This window comes from Cryphonectria parasitica, assembly GCF_011745365.1.
Source record: "Cryphonectria parasitica EP155 unplaced genomic scaffold M406scaffold_1, whole genome shotgun sequence".
NCBI classification, from domain to species: Eukaryota; Fungi; Ascomycota; class Sordariomycetes; order Diaporthales; family Cryphonectriaceae; genus Cryphonectria; species Cryphonectria parasitica.
Window position 1 is genome coordinate 5355079 of NW_024468909.1, and position 19908 is coordinate 5374986.

At 53.9% G+C, this 19908-nt stretch overlaps 5 protein-coding genes across 5 annotated transcripts; 2 read left to right on the plus strand and 3 right to left on the minus strand.

Moving 5' to 3' along the window:
* Nucleotides 1–638: 638 nt before the first annotated feature.
* On the plus strand, nucleotides 639–3373 carry M406DRAFT_246141 (uncharacterized protein; the record flags this gene model as incomplete). Its single annotated transcript, XM_040916394.1, has 2 exons — nucleotides 639–1581; nucleotides 1653–3373. 2 exons carry the CDS (start codon nucleotides 639–641, stop codon nucleotides 3371–3373), a joined length of 2664 nt encoding a protein of 887 aa, XP_040781792.1.
* Nucleotides 3374–6289: 2916 nt separating this feature from the next.
* Nucleotides 6290–6989, plus strand: M406DRAFT_67201 (uncharacterized protein; the record flags this gene model as incomplete). The annotated part of the gene is made up of 4 exons (XM_040925048.1): nucleotides 6290–6322; nucleotides 6595–6668; nucleotides 6724–6749; nucleotides 6781–6989. 4 exons carry the CDS (start codon nucleotides 6290–6292, stop codon nucleotides 6987–6989), a joined length of 342 nt encoding a protein of 113 aa, XP_040781793.1.
* Nucleotides 6990–9160: 2171 nt separating this feature from the next.
* M406DRAFT_336410 (putative MFS multidrug transporter) lies at nucleotides 9161–11699 on the minus strand (the record flags this gene model as incomplete). The annotated part of the gene is made up of 5 exons (XM_040921145.1): nucleotides 9161–9172; nucleotides 9693–10763; nucleotides 10886–10973; nucleotides 11070–11448; nucleotides 11657–11699. 5 exons carry the CDS (start codon nucleotides 11697–11699, stop codon nucleotides 9161–9163), a joined length of 1593 nt encoding a protein of 530 aa, XP_040781794.1.
* A 1483-nt stretch (nucleotides 11700–13182) lies between these two features.
* On the minus strand, nucleotides 13183–14751 carry M406DRAFT_246958 (alpha/beta-hydrolase; the record flags this gene model as incomplete). The annotated part of the gene is made up of 1 exon (XM_040916437.1): nucleotides 13183–14751. One exon carries the CDS (start codon nucleotides 14749–14751, stop codon nucleotides 13183–13185), a length of 1569 nt encoding a protein of 522 aa, XP_040781795.1.
* A 2253-nt stretch (nucleotides 14752–17004) lies between these two features.
* On the minus strand, nucleotides 17005–19546 carry M406DRAFT_326253 (acetoacetate-CoA ligase; the record flags this gene model as incomplete). The annotated part of the gene is made up of 5 exons (XM_040920059.1): nucleotides 17005–17163; nucleotides 17285–18610; nucleotides 18722–18839; nucleotides 18897–19288; nucleotides 19433–19546. 5 exons carry the CDS (start codon nucleotides 19544–19546, stop codon nucleotides 17005–17007), a joined length of 2109 nt encoding a protein of 702 aa, XP_040781796.1.
* Between the last annotated feature and the right edge of the window lie 362 nt (nucleotides 19547–19908).

A 19908-nucleotide genomic window follows, 5' to 3' on the forward strand; every position in this document is an offset into this window, starting at 1 on the left:
GCCAGACCACACAAGAGACAGGGCTCCCGGCCACCACCCCTCCACCATCCGCGCATCCTTGGTGGTGGCCGCAACCCACACACCCCTCGGGTCTCAGCAACCTTTGCCTCCACTTGTACCTCGCGCGCAGGATGAATCCCTGCCCCGATAAGTGATGAGGGGGACCCATGTACCTACATAGTACATGTAGCCTACCTTTGGCGTCCCGTAAAGGATGCCATCTTTTGTGGAGGGGATGCAACTCGTCTCTATGACCTATGGCTCTTTTAGTACTACCCAGAGAGGGACTTCGCCTACCTACTTGATGGACCTCACGCCCATCTTCTCTCGCTTCAATATTTTCTTGCCATACTGCCTTGCATCTTCCCATCACTTGGACGAGTTTTGCCATGACAGCCTTTCTTCCATATTAACTCCCATTTACCCAACCACTCCCCTTCAACCCTGAGCGTTGACGCCGCCACCTCTCCTTGACCACCTTCAACAAACAATATCCGGTTGACGGTACCTTCTGATCCCTCCAACAAAGTCTCCTCTTCTCCTCTGGGCTCTTGCACACAATCATCCTTGCCACATTCTTCCTGCAACCTTCGGAGGATCTGGTTCTTTTCTCTTTCCACTCTTGCAACCTTGTCAAAATGACCGTCCCACTACCAACTCCGTCGAACCCCAAGTCTGATGCGGCTGCTGTGCGCAAGCGGAGGAGACGTGCGCCTGCAGGTGGTGCTGCGGATGATTGCTTTACCTGTACCAAGAGGGGCGTCAAGTGTGACCGCAGGAGGCCCTACTGCTCGCAGTGCTTGGAAGTCGGAAACGAGTGCTCCGGATACAAGACCCAGCTGACCTGGGGCGTGGGTGTGGCCAGTCGTGGGAAGCTCCGCGGCCTCTCGCTACCGATCGCCAAGTCGCCCCCGGTCAATCCTGTCAAGAAGAGCTCCCCCAGGGCGCGGGCGAACTCGAGCATTACCAGCAGCACCGCAGGACATGGACATGCGGCGAGCGCTGGCCACTGGCACGAGCAACAAGAGTCTCTCTCGCCCCAGAGTGTCCGCAGCGACATAGACGGGCCTGTGGAGCACCACCGCTATGCTACTTCCATGCCTGCCACTCCGTTTCACGGTCTCGATCTCTCCAAGATCACACACGCAGAGCCTACGCCTCCTATGCCAGCGGTCCCCAGCCACTGGCACGGCGTGCCCTACGCGACCAGCCTGCCAGGGGAAGGTCTTCGCTTCCCCAAGCTGGGCCCAATCCTCGTCCACGGACCTCCTGAGCCGCTCGCCTCGTCCATCGAGTCGCTGAGTGATGCAGACTACCTGTCACCGCTGAGCAACACCTTCTCGAGGGATGATCTGCCCTTCGTCACCAGCCCCACGCACATCTACGCTGAGAGCTACAACAGCGCCAACTCGCCCGTGCCCCAGAGCCCGGTATCATCCATGATGATGGACCACGGCCGCGCGCCCACCTCGTGCCCCAGCCTGGTGTACGCGCCCTCTGAGCCCAGCTCGAGCATCCACTCTCACATGGACGGCTTTGAAGCCCACTTGAACACCCGCCTGATGGATTACGAACCACTTGGTGAGATATTGTTCACCTCTCAATACGTCTACTAGGCTCGTCGGGACTAATAATGTCCTCAACTGTTCCAGCAACTCCTGGTTTGGACGCCTACAGCACAAGCGCCCAATCTGAGAGGCACTTTTGGGCTTCGCCGGAAGAGGACAAGGTTTCGCCCCGTGGTAGTGGTGGCCTCCCAGAGCACTCACTTCCCTGGTCGTCGGTCATGGATCAACAGCCGGTGCTACCGGTCAACCAGGATCTGATCGCCAAAATCCCTTTCTTTATGGACTATTATGAAAATACCATGTGCCCAGGGATGGTGTTCATCGATGGGCCGCACAATCCTTTCAGGGAACATATCATCGCCCTTGCCACAGGCAGCCGGAGCCTGCAGCATGCCATCTGTGCGCTTGCTGCATGCAATCTACGGATGAAGAGGAAGCTGAGCCTGGCGCACGGCCAGGATGAGAAGGATGTCCACAACAGCAACAACAACAACAATAACAATAACAACATGTCTCCACAGGCAGCGGAGATTCAGAGCGACGACAGGACGCTCTCGGAGGAATACCAGCACCGCAATCTCGCTGTCAACCTGCTCAACGAGCAGCTGAACGACCCGACCAAGGCACGGGGCGATGCCGTTCTCGCCACGATCCTGCTCCTTTGCCACTACCGGATGGCGGAGTCTGGGATTGCCAAGTTCCATACCCAGTTCGCCGGTGTGAAGAAGATTCTAGGCATGAGGCGTTCATCCCCTTTCCCCCCTTCCAGAGACTCTGCGTGGATGGAGGCCCTCTTCACCTACTTTGACGCCATCTCGGCGAGCATCAATGACCGCGAGGCCCAGCTCAACACCTCCTTTTACGGCGTCATGCCGGATGCCCAACTCCTCCCTCCCGGCGCAGAGAACCTCGTGGGCTGCGACCGCGAGCTCTTCAAGACGATTGTCAAGCTGGGCAGGCTTAACCTCCTGTCTCAGCACCGGCCGGTGCAGAACCTCCTCACAACCGCCCCACCGCGCGGCGTGCCATCGCGCTCTCAGTCGCCGCTTGAGCTGCCTCTCGGCCATGTCTACAAGACACAACACCAGCACCACCTCAGCGCCGATATGTTCAGCAGCAAGCCTCAGCAGCAGCAGCAGCAGCACCACCACCACCACCACCAGTACGACAGCATGTTTGGCCCGCCTCTCGAGGAGGAGCACGTTCTCTCCCCCCTGATGACCTCGCCCTCCTCGGCCTATGACGACCACCGCTCGACGTTCTGGCGCGAGTGGAAAGACGCACGCATCGCTCTGCAGTCCTGGGAGTTTGACGCGCAGCGTGTGCTCGCAGCGCTCCCCGCGGGGTTGGCAGCCACGCCGGCCCAGGTGCGCGACTTGGGCTCGCTGTCTGAGGCATTCCGGTACGCGGCGCTCTTGTACACGGAGCGTCTGGCCAGCCCCAACGTGTCGAGTGCGCACAACAACTTCCGCAATCTCGTCAGTCAGGTTGTGTACTACGCGACGAGTCTCGAGGCGGGCTCGTCGGCCGAGAAGTTCCTCTTGTGGCCTCTGTTCGTCGCAGGCTCCGAGTGCGTCAACGAGATGCAGCAGGGCATGGTCCGGTCCAAGTGTCGGGAGATCATGGCCCGGTCGGGCTACATGAACAACCTCTCTGCACTGGACGTGCTCGAGAGGATCTGGGCGGGTGAGGGCCGGGATGGCCAACAGGAGAGCAAGCTGGGCAGCCTGGTCAGGCGGGCCCCTTTCAGCTGGACAAGGTGCATCGGCGGGCCTGGTGTCGAGGTCGAGTGGATCATGTTCTGATGAGTCCAAACCGGACCAAAGAATGAAAAAGACAAGAACCTCCCTGGAGGATTTCTCTCGTTTTGCACAATGATGACACACGCATACAAACATACTTTACATATTCACGATCATGGCTACGGCAGGACTTTGGGGGGGAGGGAGGGTTGGGACTCAACGTCGTTGCTGTGGCCTATATTGTCGGCTAAGGAACGCTTTGAAGAAAAACAAATCGGCATGAACTATGGGCGGACGGCATTCGGGATGAAAACGAGATCTTATGGGTTTTACGTCTGACGCTGGTGTACGATTACTATTCGGAGCCACTGATGGGTTTTCTCGTAAAACTCATCTTTTTTTTTTTTTTTCTTCTTTTCCGTTTCGGTGGCTTTTGATTTCTTTCTGTCTCTTGTTTTGTCTCGCATGATGGACATAGTGTTTTTTTCTCCTGATTATTCTCTGTCGATAAACTGTATCTATACCGATTGATTTAGTCGAATAAGCTGAGACGATTCATCCTCATCAGCCCCTTGTCCCCCCCCCCCTCCTCCCTTGAGAGTTCTAGAACCAGCAGTGACGCCGTAAAGGGAAAAGGGGTCTCTACGTTCGGTACTCTACTGCAGTGTACGCCAAGAGAGGGCCGTAGGTGCCAAATCGGAAGTAAGCATGCCAAGCAGCAAATGAGCCTCACGATCTCAGGAGGGTTGGTACCGCTCTCGCACTCGCTACAAGTTGCCAACCGTACTATTGCTACAGGACTGCTATTACCACCAGTACTAACGTGATCCCATTATTCTTGAACCGTGGCCCGGACGGACGAGTGAGTTGGCTAGCCAGTTGGTTAGCCATCCATTCAGAAGGGGGGGGCGGGCGGGGAGGAGGAGGAGGAGGAGGAGGAGGAGGGGGGGAAGACCAGCGCCAGCACCCGCAGGAGGAAGTAGTGCCATTCGCACTCGGTGACCGAAATCCGATCATGTATGTATTTCTTTTATTTTTTTATTTTTTTTTGTTCTTTTGTCTTCGTCCTGCGCCGTGGCCCTTTGTTGATTTTTTTTTTTCGATTATTTTTAATAGCAAATCTCTGTTATTGCATTGCGATGGGGAAAGAATCACACACACCTTGGTTTCATTGGGGAAACGAGACCCTTGCTCTGCCTTGGCTTGATAGTCTTAAGTTTATGCAATGGATGGGCGTACGGTACGTTGGGCTTGGCTTTGTAATGTGTGCATGCATATGCTTTTCCGTGGGTGCACTAAAAGCAGACCGGGACCCTTGCCATGTCTTTTGCAGGCGCTAAGTTATATACGTCGTACGTGATGATGCCGTCTCCTATACTACATAATACGGACTACTGCAGGCGCGCTTGCGAAATGGAGGGGGGCAAGGGCAGGGTAGGTGTTGCGTGTGTGTGTTGCGTGTTGTTGTTGTGATTGTTGTGTTCTGGCCTGGGCCTTATCTCGATGTCAGTGTGGGTGACGACCTTTCTCTCCTTCTCTCTCCCCCCCCCCCCCCTTTCCTTTGAGAGTAGAAGAAGACGACGACGACGATGACGAGATGAACAAGTGCCATTGGTGGTCGTATCATATTTGTCCCAAAAGAGAGCCAAATTTCATGCTGTGCCGTCCCCCCCCCCCCACCCTTTGTCTTCCAGCTACCCTCCTCATTCTGCTTGCCGCTCCCAAATTTAACAGCTGGAGTGGTCTAACAGACGGGAATCAGATGTCAGAACGGGATGTTTCCCCCGTACGAGCGAGACTGAGCTTTGTTTGTGTTCCCAAGGTCACAGCAGCTCTCATGTCATGGCCCTCTTGGCTGCAACACTGCACAGTACTACCCTCCCTCTTTCTTGCTCGAAGCCATAGCATAATTCGCCGGTGGGAAAAGTAGCAGGGGTTTGGGTTGCGTTTCTTTCCCACCCTGGCGTCCTGCATCGTAGATCACGGATGGGCTTATGGAGACCAACACACACTTCCTGGTTTCCCCCGCCCTCTCTGAGCTTTCGGCGCCGGGTCTCCTTCTCGGACTTGATGGTCGGATGTGTTCCTTTATTTTCTTTTTTTCTTTTTTCCCTTCATTTCCTTTTTCATGCCTACGAACCGACTTTTTCTCTAGGGTCTTGCTATTGTGACCTGTGATTACTTATATAGTTAATTATTGTATACCGATTGGTCGAATATGTGGGCCTCGTCCCGATCTTATAACATACTTAAACAACAGCCTTGTGGGTTGTAAGTAGGGAACCCCCTGATAAAACAAAGAAGCACAACTGGCTACTATCATCTATCTTTGAGGAGGGCCAACATAAGAAACCTGGAAGGAAACGATTCGGCCGAAAACAAGGAGAAAGATAAAAGTCTCACACCATCTCGTGTCCGAGCCTGTAATCCACCCAATACGGTCGAGCCGCCCTCCTCCTCTTCCTTCTCCTTCACTGCACCTCCACGCGGAGGGCCGGACGATACTGGGCGGAGCAAGCAAAACAAGCATGTCGCTGCAGTGTTGCATCCAGGGGGGGCGCGACAATAGGTGTCAGTGTGTGAAGGGGCGGAAAAAAGCGGGTTTCCTATCCGCGTGGGGGTTCCAATTTCTCCCCCACCGGACTGTCTGCAGCGAGCATTTCCTCAGACACGTAGCATAGAAGTGCAGCTGCAATGATACCCTGAGTACTTCTCTCTCACTTTCTCTCTCTCTCTCGCTCTCGCTTTACAGCAGTCTAGTGACACGGTTGCTACACGGTGTATATCGTATATAGCAAGTAGCCCAAATCCCAGAAAGAAGAAGGAAAACTGCACTTGCTGTAGCGGGCGCCGTTCAAGCTCCTCCTTCTATTCTCCCCTCCCCCTCCCCCGGGCGTCTTTGTGCCGTGGATTCCCGGTCCAACCTTTCCACCCCACACGCCAGCGACGTCGTGATGCAGGACGACTCATGCGCCCGCCATGCATGCGCGCGAAATCCAGGAACTAGGCATCGTATGTATGTACGTATGCTCTTGTGTATGTGTGTGTCCCCCGCCCCCCCCCCCTTCCAAGTAATTACGCCCTGTGTGCTATCTATGTGGGCCAGACACTTTTTCATGCAGGGTGTTGTTGGATGGGGATGTTGGAGGAGGTCCCACACCACCATCATGATGAGAGCACGCATGCACCAAGTTGCGAGGCGCCGAGCCTCGTTTGATTGTGTGGGAGAGGGCTGTGAAAGTGCATAACGTGGAGTGCTGTTACTACTTAACTATTGTAAGCAGCAGTGCATGATAATTTCCCTGCATCGTCTGTGGGTGATTAAGCTCTTCATGATGTTGATGGTCTGCTTACTATTGTATGTATAAAAGTACGTGCGTGCATACTCTAGTAAGTACTATACAGTATTATAGCAATATCTACCATGAAATGTGCACATGTAAGTGCGTATAAGTGAGAGTGCTATATAGTACATGCGTACCACAGGATTACATACATTGGTCACACCAGTTACTTCTTCTCCTCCTCCACCGTGCCCCGTCCCTTGTCACGGAGAACACAAAAGCTGAATGAACAAGACCACTTGCAGACAAAGACCCCCCGGCCCGTCGGCGGTCCACATGTAGCCTGCAGCCGCCTTACCATCCGTCCAACCACAACCGCAGCTTGGGGCTTCTAGAAGGGCTTGGACGGGATGGGACGTGATCTTTTTGAGGAAAGGACACAAGACAGGTACTATGGGTAATCAATGTATTAGTGCCTGCTATGTACCATAGTATGTAGTGCTACTGTACTGTACTTGGACCCACGGCCCCTCACCACCCTGCTTCTTCTTGTTGTTCCTCCTCCTCATTCTACTAGCCCAAGAAGAGGCCCCCTCGAACCAAAACCAGCCAACAGGAAGAGAGGGACATGGACACACACAAACATACACCCCTGGGGGTGGTATTACAATTCTAGTCTTCTTACCTCCCCAACAACCCCCCCTCGTTCTATCCTTCCTTCCCCCCCCCCCGGGCGCGCAAGGCTGTCCGGGCGCATCCACCCGCCCACTCACACTTCACACACGCACACCACACTTTTATCTCACAACCATCGGTGCTACGCTGCACCGTCCTCCCGTCTGCCGGCGTCATCATGCTTCTAGAAGGGTTCTCGAAAGAAAAAGAGGAAGGCAGAGACAGAAGAGAGAAGGGGGAGAGAAAGAAAGAAGAAATGGGGGGGGTGTTCCATCCTCCACCAACGGATGACGGAGAGAAATGAAGTGGATCTCCAACTCAACTTCCTAGGCCGGAAAGGTCTTCTTACTCTTGTTGCAGGAGACGCACGGCATGAGGCGCGTCCTGAGATATGCGTCCTTGGCGGCTTCTATCACACGCTTCTGTAGCCTCGGAGGTGGGAATGGGGTTTTCTTTTTTTTTGATGTATGTGTGTGTTGCATGCAGGAGAAATAGAGAGAGAGAGAGAGAGAAACAGGACCTACATACATGGGGAGCGGGGGCGCTAGAAGCGGCAGAAGGGGGAGGGGAAGACGGGAACGGGAAAGATGAGGGGTGATTTTTTTTTTGGGGGGGGGGGGGTAGGGGGACAAGCCGACCGAACATGCATGTGCTTTTGTGTGCACATGCAAAAACTACACCACAAGGAGGAGATGGCTTCACGGACCGAGGGAGAGAGAGAGGGAAACGAAGGAAAATAAGCTTGGTACCATCGCGAGGCTCGTCCTCCGGTCTCCGTCCGTTGGTTGTCGAGTGATGTAGCTGGCTGTGAAGGTTTGTCGAATTTAGGGTACTCGGCTTACATTTTTCATTTTTCAACGGTTTTCAACGAGGCTATTACACATAGTCCTGCATACTACAGATAGGAGCGGGGAGAGGGTAGAGAATCTCAGCAGGAGTGACTGTGCACAGACACACACACACACACACACACACACACACACATTCAGAGAGAGAGAGAGAGAAAGAGAAAAGGTGGACTGGGGGAAATGCTCGATCATGTGCTCTCTGTCTCGATCCACCGTCAAGGACCGCCCCCAGTTCCAATATCGAGGTGTGATCGTCAGGCACTACTGTTTCCCCAGGGCCCACCGCCCATGGGCAGACAATTTCTTCTAGAAATTCTCGAAGGCCTCGTAGTCGACTAGAACATCAAGATCGAAAAGGAAAGAGGAAGAGAGGGTTGGGGGGGGGGGGGGGCGAGCGGCAGGTGAAGAGTTGGAATGAACCCTGAGCCCGACGTCAGAAGAGAAGGAGGAAGACCGGAGAAGATTTCTTCCCCAGGGGCTCCTCCGCCCGTTCCCGACAAATAGCAGCATTCGTCGGAAAGTCGGGGGTTTCTGACTGCAAGCAAGCATCATTATCATCATCATCATCTTTTTGCTGTCTGTTTCCAGGCCCAGGGACTTTTCCGGGCGGACGAAAATGGCATTGGACTACCCGACTGGACGGGGGTCAAGCCTGCTACAGATGAGAGAGAAGAACGGAGGGGGGAGCGGGTAGACAAGAAGGAGCAGGGATTCTTTGAGGTACATAGTTGCAAAGGAAAACGGCTTCTCTCGGTCGACTCATGTGCTTTGTTGGGGGCGGAGAGGGGAAGGGCATTACTTGCTGTTGTGTTTAGCTCGTTCCCTCTTTTTACTCTTTGCGAGAGGAGGAGGCTGGGCTGGGCTGGGCTTGGGCCTCAGACTTGCACCTAAGGCTGGCTTGCAGTCAGAGAGGAGGGGGGTCCCACTTGCGCGGTAGATGTCGAGGCCGGCCGTGGGTCCGCGGAGTGCGTTCGGGGTGGGGGTCACGGGGGAGGCTTCTCTTTTGCTCTTCTTCACCGTCGGTGTGGATTGGTTGTTTGGATTCACTTGGTTTGCTTGATGTAATTACTGTAGTAAATAACAACACTGGCAATAGTCCTCATTCGTGTGCAAAGTTGAGTTGTGTTGGAGAGAAGAGCAAAATTGTAACGTAATAGTTACATACTCGACTTGATTGAGAAACGAAGGGATGGACAACAAGATTGTGCAAACAAGCACTCAATTACATCAGTCACCAATGTAAACGTAGATCTGCAGAGTTGCCATCTTGATTCGTGAGTGATATTACAATGACAGCATCCATTGCAGCTATTTCTCACTTTTGCATGCATCTGGCCAGAGAGAATATGTTGGCACACTTCTGTGTCTTTTGTGACCATTAGATTGAAGTGTTTTGAATGATTGTATGATTCGCGTGCTTGTATACTTCTTGCATTGATTTAGAAATGTGAAGCACTTAGGCCTGCTGTAATTGAAAGTTAGAAAAGTACTTTACTCTCTGAAGAAGAGCACACACTTGTCTAATTAATAACTCACCGTTGAGGACACCTGCGAGTTATAACTCGCTCTCCGAACATTCCTCTCCTCCTCATCATAAGTCGATTCACTCATGAACGGACTGCGTGCTCTGATGGCAGGTCCCTTGAACAACAAGACCACAGGAATCACACTCATGGCGACCCCGACAAAGCCCAGCAGCGAGCCAGCCCAGCCAAACCCGAGGTTGGCAAACAGAGGCTTGGCAGCCAGAGGCAAGAAAGCCCCAAAGGTGTTCCGACCCAGGCTGGCAGCCGAGAGGGCCGAGGCGGCGTACTTCTCGTAGGCGTCGGTCAGGTAGTTGACGACGCCCAGATAGATGCTGTAGATGCCGACGCCCACGCAGGCGATGCCGCACGTCGGCACAATCCAGTGCACACTGCCGCGGCACGTCCAGCCGTACCAGAACAGGCCCGCGGCGAAGAGCAGCGAGCCCGGCACGGCAAAGTACAGCCGGGCCTCGGGGATGGGCTTGCCGGGCCGCTCCTTGTTGCGGCGGCTCGACCTGAGATAGGCCCAGTCCTGGATCGGGTTGATGAGCGTGGCGATGACGGCCCCGGCGCTGATGGCCAGCTGGACCAGCCCCGTCTGCAGCGTGTCGAAGCCGTACGCGTCCTGGAAGGTCTGCACCACGGAGCTGAAGAAGAGGAACAGCACGCCCCAGGCGAAGGACACCCACAGCGTGAAGAAGATGACCACGGGTTCGGTCGTGAGCATCCGAGAGGGCCGGTAGAAGGAGATCTTGAGCTGCTGCAGGACGGAGTCCCGGGACAGCTCGCTCTCGGCGTAGATGGGCTTGCCCGTCTCTTTGCGCAGTCTCTTGGCGCGGCGGGCGAGGATCACGTCGCCTCGCGTCTCGCGCAGGATGAACCAGAAGATGGGAATCAGCCCGGCGTTGTAGATGATCTGGATGTAGAAGATCCACCGCCACGGGTCGGTCTTTTGGATCTGGACAATAACGCTGCCGACAAAAGGGCCAAGGGCGATGCCCGCCACTGAGGTGAAGCCGAAGAGGGACATTGGCAGGGAGCGGGCCCTGTCGCCTTTCCATACATCCGCTATGCTGCCGCCGACGATGTTGATGCTGACTGATGAGGCACCACCTCCAAACTATTCATTAGGATGGTTATGGTGTCAGTGGAGGGATCATGCTAGTGAGTGATGAATTGCATCGAAGTGAACAAAGGAAGCGCATTGCCGATAAACGAGAACAATAATTATAGAAGACGTACGAAACGAGTCACAACAATCGTGGCATAGTTTTGCGCAAAAGCAGAGCCAAAGAGAAAGGCCACAAAGATGATGTAGGCTCCAAAATACCTTGAGGTGAATAGTCAGTCAGTATCAGTTCTGCTATGGTCACCAAAATTGTTATCTTCCAGGTCGCATCTGGGAGAAGCTTTCATCCATACATACCCAGGCATCCTGCCCTTGGATTCTGTCAAGGGAACAAAGATCAGTGGCCACAGCGCAGCACCCATGTTCCACGACACCGTGGCCCAGATGGTATTGTCAAAGGGGCTATTCAGCACGGCAAACTGGCTGCTGATGTACGACGCCCCGGCCCCATAGCTTCCCGCCGGGAGCCCCGTCAGGATCGACACAAAACAGATGGTCACGGTGAGCACCCATTTGTACCAAAAGGGCCAGTTGAATGGATTGTCCGGGTCGTCCGGGCCGTTCCAGCCGTGGATGATCTTGCCGTCCTCGGTGACCTTCTCTGCACCGGGCACGCCCTCTGCCTGGCGGCCTCGCTGTGGTCGCGCTGCCGTTGACGTCCTGCTTGTGCTGTTTGCTGTTGTTGGTCTGGTTGTGCTATCATCTGACCATACAGACTGAAGGGGCTGGTCTACTGATATGGTAGAAGGTAAATCAGTAAGCCAAGTCAGTCAGCGGCCAGGTCTTGAGAGGTAGAGAGAAAGGGAGAGAGACAGAAATGAAATGAGGAGAGAGAAAGACAAGAACAATATTGACCGAATAATTACCTGGACCTAGAGACGAACCATATCCGACGTGGTCTTGCTCGTCAATGTTTTGGTCGGTCATTGTTCAACAGCCCAGCTTGCGCTTCTCAGCTTTCTTCAAGTCCGTGGCCCCCTGAAGAAAAAACACACACAACCCTGATGGAGGAGCTGTTAGGAATCAATTGTATTAGATGCAACAGCAGAAGGCTCCATGAAAGCTGGATCGTAACAGCGACATGAGAAAGCAACGTTAGCCTCTGGCGGCCGAATTGGCTGCTCTCGACGATCAAGGCCACGCGCCATCTTGAATAAATATTCTTTCCCCATCTGACGCGGCCCCTTTCATTTTACTACACATGGATCCATGTTTGACAGAAACGGGACGTCGAACATTGTCAGAATCCGGCTGTTGCGGGGCCTTCTTTTTTAGCTGGAGAATGTGAAGTCATCGATTCGTACGGACGGGTTGTACGCCAAGGACAGCTGTTTTTAGAGTTTCTTGTCTGTTCTTGGACTGAAGTGATTAGCTTCGTACAAGCCGAGAAATTAAAATGTGTGTGAAAGCAGTCGACGTCATCATCCAAAACGCAATTCCTCTTATGTAAAGTGTCTCACTTTCATACTTTTTCTAATATATTACCTTTTTACTCTTTTCCAATCGGCAGTCTCAGATGCCAAGATTTTCTTAAAGGCTCCTCGTGTCCAAGGCTAATTTGGTTGTTACATGTCAAAAAATAGAGCAATTGTGTGGTATTCAAAAATAAACGCCATTGAAAGCCATGAGGCTTCGTACATAGTCGTTCCTGCAATGAAACCCACGTTAGTAACTAATAGAACATACAGGAGTTTTTATATTGGTCTGTCAGTGCTGTCGCATCGATTTACGTTCAAAAAGAATGAAACTTTGTTCTATTCTAAGAAAAAGCATGGAAAACGCCGCGGGGGCTTATCTTCTTAGATCCGCACTCATGCAAGTCAGAACCATAAGTTGAGCTTGTACAACGTCGACACTTCAAAAATACCTTTTCAGTTCTATTCACTATCTCAACTATGATTTGGACAGACGAAAGGGGCCCAGTTAAATAGGGGTGTACGTAATTCTCCATTGTTGGTTTTGTGTCTAAGACTGAAATAGGAATACTTTAGGCCTTTTCGTTTCCTGTAAGTTGAGTAGCTTGAGCTGCTATTAGGCCTGCAGCTGAATACATAATTGATCATCAGCATTAAACCCCCAACGCTGTCTCCTCATTGGCCTGTGAAACTTATAGAGAATGTGTTAGGATCTGTTGCCCCAGCACATAATCCTAAACTCTATCATCGAATTCTGACATAATACTCTGGACACTCATCTCGAGGCAGACAACCTGGAACGCACTCCAATGCATGTGATCACGTGTAAAATCTCAATCATCCCAGATGAATCATAGAATGTCATGGAAAGCGTCGTCACATTTTCTGTAAATATGTACATTGTATCGAGAATGTTAACATATATATATATATATATTCCATCAGAATGTCTTCAAAAACAAGAAAGAAAAGCTCGCACTCATCATCCCATTCTTTTACAGAGCAGTCAGCGAGGCAAACCAATCCGAGAACAGAGCAATCTGCTCATCACTCGCAATAGGGATGGGGCCAAAGCCATCACCCAGCTCCTGGGTGACGTTGGAGGAGCCAACGACGGGATCCCACTGGGCCAGGCCGTCACCATTCGGGTTGCCCGTCTTGATGAAGTTGACCCAGTAGGCGTTCATGATGTCGGCAATCTCGTAGTCGGCGGCCTCCCAGTCCCACTGCTTGTAGTAGAGGTTGTTCTGGGTGTACTGGATCTCGCTCATGTGCGAGGCGCCGGCCGAGTTGCCGGGGGGGATGTGGTCCCAGAGGTAGGTGTAGACCTCCTTGGTCTCGTTGGACTCGAACAGCGAGGCCCAGAAGTTGGTGCCGACCTTGGAGCGGTCCGTGTACTGGGCGTTCTCGGCAGCAGAGGCGGTGGCCGAGTCGTTGGCCGAGTAGAGGGCGAAGAACCTGTCGATAAAGTCGCCCGTGTAGGTCTCGTTGAGGTCGGCCAGGTACTCGTCGAGGGTGATGTCCAGGCCGTAGGTGGCGCCGCTCTCGTCCCTGGTGTTGCCCGTCAGGACGGGCACGTTGTTGGCGATGCCGTACTTGAGGGTGTTGAGGTAGGTGTCGGGGATTGCGTAGTAGTCCAGCGTGGCCTTGAAGGTGACGGCTGTGGTGCCGGGCTGGGCGGCGACATCGAGGTCCTCGGCTGGGAGGGCGCGGAGGCAGGCGATGTCGGAGCAGTTGACGGAGGCCATCCAGTTGAGCGAGTACTCCTGGGTCACCTCGAGGGTCTGGTAGCCCTCTGCGAGGGAGCTGGCCGAGGGGTCATGAGGGTCACGGACGCCGGACTGGATGATGGCGCCCACGATCTGGCCCTCAGTCAGCCTGCTGTTGAGGATGTGGTAGGTCGCCGCCGAACCGGCAGACTGGCCCATGACGGTAATGTGGTCTGGGTCGCCTCCAAAGGCGGCGATGTTGTCGCGGATCCACTGCAGGGCGCCGAACTGGTCCAGCGTGGCCCAGTTGCCTGAGGAGTTGACGCCGACGGCGGCATATCGCTCCTCGGAGAGCTCAGGGGTGACGATCCAGCCCGTCACGCCGTCACGGTAGTTGTAGTTGACAAAGACGACACCTGCGTCGGCCATACCGCCTCCGTCGAAACGGGGGTCGGCATTGGAGCCGCCGGCGGGATAGCTCCACATGACCACGGGCAGCTTGTCGTCGGTCGAGTTGGCGGCACTCCAGACGTTGAGGTTGAGGCAGTTCTCGCTGATGTTGGCATACGAGGTGCCCGAGGACAGGCACGAGTCGCCAAAGTCCTTTGCGTCCAGCGTTGTGTTCCAGGGTGTCACGGGCTGAGGCGGCTTGAAGCGGTTCTCGTACGCCGTGTCCGCGCCAAAGGGGATGCCCTTCCACACCGTCACGTCCTGCCAGTGGGTCAGCGTCATGTTGGCTGGGCTGCTGTTGAAGGCTGGGTAACCCTGGACCGGTCCGTTGACGGTCTGGATCACCTGGTCGTACAGGGCAGCCTGTACAGCCGGCAGCAGGAGCGCCGAGGCGCTGACGGCCATGGTAGTGGACCGCATCTTGTGTGTGTGTGTGAGAGAGAGAGGGAAAGGGGGAGGAGGGACGACGACCAAGGGAAGAAAGCAAAAGAAAGAGTGACTATCTTGGGATTGGATACCCAGGGTCGAATGCTGTGGTCAGTCAGTGAGTAGAGGGTTTTCCAAAAGGGCAGCAGACGAATGGGCCGGTTGATTTATATATGTATTATTTACTTCTACTTTTTATATGTATTTTGAACTTAACCATATACAATCATAGTGTCTCCTCCTTTCTTCTGGGTACTTGGAAGCCATGAGAAGGGAAACACACCCCGATGGAGCCTGCATACAGGCCTACGCGTCAGCTCATTCCTTTTTCCCGTCCACAATGACGCCTGTCAAAAATAAAGAGAGGGCCAACAACGACGTCGCATCCCCGCCTTTTTCTCGCCTGCTCGCCCTGCTAAGCTTGACACTGTTTCCTACTAATCGAGGTCCCACTGCCCCTGTTCATATCCGGGCGGCCCACCCTTCCCATTCCTTGCCAACGGTGACGGGTTTGTGGGGGGGGGGGGGGGGCGGCGTACGTACCTCTGAGGCCAAGACTACTGCTATGAAGGGTAGGTGAGTTGCAACAAGCAAAATAAAATCCGAAGCTATCTGCGACTTTGCTCGGCCGGGTCCCGCTTGTCTCTCCACTCACTTTAGCATAATAGAGTAAAGTGCCAAGTATGCAACGGTTTGCTTTTTCCTGACTACGGCTAGTAGCAAGAAACATCATTCCTACACGGAACTACGTAATCAGTGTCTTGTTTCGTCCTAGATATTTTGGCATCCTATCTACTTTCTCCCAGTAGTAGGTCATAACATATCCAATCCTGTAGCGCTTACATGATGGGCCATCTCGTCTAACTGTATAAATCGATATAAAGTTCAAACAGATAACTTAAGATAATCGTCTGTGAGTAAGAGATCAGATCATAGAGCACAGACGTTTCACAAGCAGCACAAATCCACATACTATGCACAGGGGTATAATAAAGTAATGAATAAAGTATGCAAGAAAAACCTAGAGATGCGCCATCCCATCTCGCCACCCGACCGAACCAAACAAACAACATCTATTAAAAAAAAACATTTCCACTACGGCAAACAAACAAATGAAGGACCTTGAGTTCAAGGGGGAGGGGGACGCGTACTCTTGATCCTGGGAGAAGCCTCTGTTGAAACCACACGGAGATCATCGGCAAACGGAATGGTGAGCTCTCCCTCCCAGATCTACTCTTTTTTTTTTCTTCTCTTTCTTCTTCTTCCGGTGGCGAGATCTGAGAAGAAAAAAGCACCATCCCTGGGTCATTCATGCTATAATGCTACGGCACTATGCTACTGTATGAGCAATCATGTCCGCAGATCGGGCTACACCTCGGATATAGCGGATCGTACGCTGCCAAAAAAGAAGGGTGCGAAAGATCTGGCGAGTTGCTCCCCTAATTGAGCACCCTGTTAAGATTTCCATCTCTCCCTTTGGGGGTTTCCCTTCCGCTGCTCTTCCCCTTTCCAGTTGTGCTTAAAAGTCCCTCACCCATGGCGCCACGGCACTTTTGCTTGTGGGGTGAGGAAGAGGAGGGCGGGAGTGGCGCCCTGTTCTCCACGATCAAGCACTCAAGGTTGTTTACAAGGTTCATTGCCGTTTGTAGCGCTTATTCAGGCGCCCCCCTTATGGATTGCCGAGACGGTGTGTGGACAATTTCCGAACCTTGGTACGGCTTGCTCTAGATCTAGACTGCGCCTTCTAGCCATTTATCCTCATTCTTTACTGCTCGTGGCATTATAGTAATTCTGTTGCTTGTGTGTGTGTGTGTGTATGTGTGTGTGCGTGCGTGCGTGCGTGCGTGTACGTGTTTGTGTTGCAATAAATCCTGCGCATTGTACTCGGAGAACACAGCTTGTTTCCGACCCTGCTGGAATGTCCAAAATAGCGATTGACCTGTCACATCTTGCAGAGCCCAGCCCTTCCATCAGCTCACGCCCCAAGAAAACTTGTCATTGCTACCCTGACCCACTCTACACGCGGCATGCCGCACCTGGGCAGTCCTCAATTTTACGTTGTTTATGGGGTCTTGTTCGGACGAACTATGGGATTTTGACGGCCCCAGACGCCTCTGTGCGTTTCTACCATGCATCGTAGCACCTTAAAATCTATATTCTACTATGTAAGAGAGTATGACACGGGAAGCATATTCTATGGATACACAGCCATGTTTAATCGCCTCTCAACGCTTAGAGCTTCTCCTTAGGCGTGATCAGCTCCTCCACCTTGGCAAATTGGTAGTAGTACTCCAGACTTTGTGGGTTGGCCAGTGTGCCGCTTGGGGTGATCTTGTGGCCCGAGACAATCTGTTTGACTGGTAGCTCGACCTTTTTCATATTGATTGTCATCTGTTTAGAGAGGAAATGAGAAAGATTAGTACATATTTGTCAGTCAAAGTAATATTTTCTCTTGTTCTAGAGAGGGGAAGAAGTAGGAAAGAAGGGGAAGAGAAAAAAAAGGTGCACTCACCGGTATCTCTGGCGTCTCAAACACGTACTTGGGAACATGCCTCTTTGACAGCTCCGTCCGAATCGCCTCCTTGATCTCCTCCACCAAACGCCGCTGGAACTGATGCCCAGGCTTCATCAACAAAAACAACAACACATTCTCGTCCTGGTCCTGCGGCCTCCTCTGCCCAACACAGAGCGAGTCCAGCACCCGGTCCGCAAACCGCCGCTCAATCACACCGTATATCTCCGCGCTGCCGAACCTCACCCCAGACGGGTTCAGCACCCCATCCGCCCGGCCCAGGAACGTAATCTGGCCCGTGCGAGGGTGCACGACGCAGAAGTCGCCGTGCGCCCACACCCCTGGGAAGCGGTTGAAGTAGGCAGCCTGGTACTTGGGCCCGGGCGTCTTGGTGTCGTCGCCGTCGCCGTCGTTCCAGAAGCAGCACGGCACGTTGGGGAACGACTTCACCGCCACGAGCTCGCCAGGCGTGCCGTGGGCGAGCTCGCTCCCAGGTGTCCCGTCCGGCAGCGTGGCGTCAAAGATCCTCGCGTCGGTGCCCAGGGAAGGGCCCATGGTGCCGCCCACGAACAGCGGCTCGAGAGGGTTCATGATGCCGAAGCAGCCCGCGATGTCTGTCCCGCCTGAGATGTTGCCCAGCTGCACGGAGGCGGGGAAGCCGCTGTCGTAGAACCACTCGAACAGCTGCTCGCTCAGCACCATGCCCGTGCACGTCACGACCTTGAGCCGCGACAGGTCGGCCATGGCCCGCGGCGACAGGCCGTTCCTGGCCAGCTCCAGCATCCACCGCGGGCTGGTGCCGAACTTGGTGACGCCCTGGTCTGCCACGATGTCGACGAGCACCCTCGCATCGGGCACAAAGGGGCTGCCGTCGTAGAACACACTCCTGGACCCGAAGAGCAGGAGGCCCGCGTTGGCCAGGTACATGATCCACCCCGTCGTGGTGTACTGCAGCCCCACGGTCTCGGGGCCCAGATCCTCGTGCAGACGGCCCTCCTTGAAGTAGCTGAGCATCAACCCGCCCACGCTGTGTGTGATGGCCTTGGGCATTCCTGTTGTGCCGGACGAGAAGCAGATGATCGAGGGCTCATGGAAGGCGATGTGCACAAAGTCTGGGGCCGGCTTGGTTGTGCTGGATAATAAGGCGGCCCAGGTTTCTGCTTTGGGCACATGGGAGATGTCTCGTGGGGCGTGGGCCCAGCGCGGGATGGAGATGAGCGAGGTGAAAGCGTCACACTCGTCCAGACCTGCGACAAGGTCTTTCATCTTTTGGCGCAGGTCGACAGTCTTGCCGTTGTAGACTGCCGCATCATCCACAAAGACCAACTAATTTTGAAAAAAGACCAAATAGGATCTCATGTCAGTCAAAAGCACACACATACATGCAACAACATCCACGTTTCATCACACTTGCTCAACACTTCCTAAGTTACGCACCTTTGGGTTCACCTGCACACTCCTCTGCAGGATCCCCTTGACCCCCATATCCGTCGAGCTGCTCGAGAAGATGGCCCCGAGCCAGTTCGTCGCCAGCCACACCACAAACGTCTCGATGCTGTTGGCCGCAACAACTACTACGCGGTCCCCCCTCCGCACCCCCTTGGTGTGCTACATGGCCGCCGCCAGCCCCGCCGCCCGAGTCCGCAGCTCGCCCCAGCGGCACTCCCGCACCTCGGACCCGCCCTCGCGCACCTCGGTGATGGCTATCTTGTCGTCCTCCTTGTGCAGCGTGCAGCGTGCTGTTGTCGCGGCGCTGGCAGTGCTGGTAGGAGAGGAGGACGAGGACGAGGACGAGGACGGTGGTGAGGGGCGTGTGTACAGCACGTTCTCGGCAAAATTGAGGTGCACGCCCTCGAACCACCGCGGCACCGTGTCGATGGTCGCCGACTCGTCAACCACGCGCGTGTAAGTGCCAGAGTGGATGAAGTTGCTGTAGCTGAAGAGGTGGGCCCAGAACTCGGCTCGGTCGGGTCCTACAGAGTAGTCGTAGAGCTGGCGAAAGGTCTGGAAAGCATGTAAGCATGGAGCCAGTTACTCAGTGACGATGACGTTGAGCCTTTGTCAGAATATGAGAGTCATGGTAGTAATGATTATTTCTGATACGAGAGAAAAACAAAGAGAGAAACCTTGTTCCACAACCTCACTCACCTTGAGATCCCGCCCGCTCTTCCTGTTCACCTCCTGCATGAACTGCCACATCTGTGTGCTCTTCGGATCAGCATGCTCCCAGAGCTTTCGTGGCATCGTAACCTGGCCGTCCATCTTCTTGTTCTCGAGTAGAATAGCAAAACTCTTTGAAGAAGTCTTATGCTCTTCTTTTTGTATTCATAAATCATCAAGAGATAGTTGAGTGAGTAGCCAGGAACTAAAGCCCTGTTTATCGATCCAAGGAGGAGGGAGAAGCAGCAGAAGAAGAAGGAGAAAAAAAAGAAGAGGATGAGTAACCTGGCGAATAACCTCGGCCAGGCCCGTGTCCTAGAGGGAGCGCCTCGCCTCGGGGATTTATGAGGTTGGCTTATCGGGACTGACACGGCACTACGCATGCTTACAAGCCGAGCCCACCGCTCTCTCCCAGCTGCGGGGTTGAGCTGAAGGAAGAGTAAGCAAGGGTGTGAGTGCTCCGC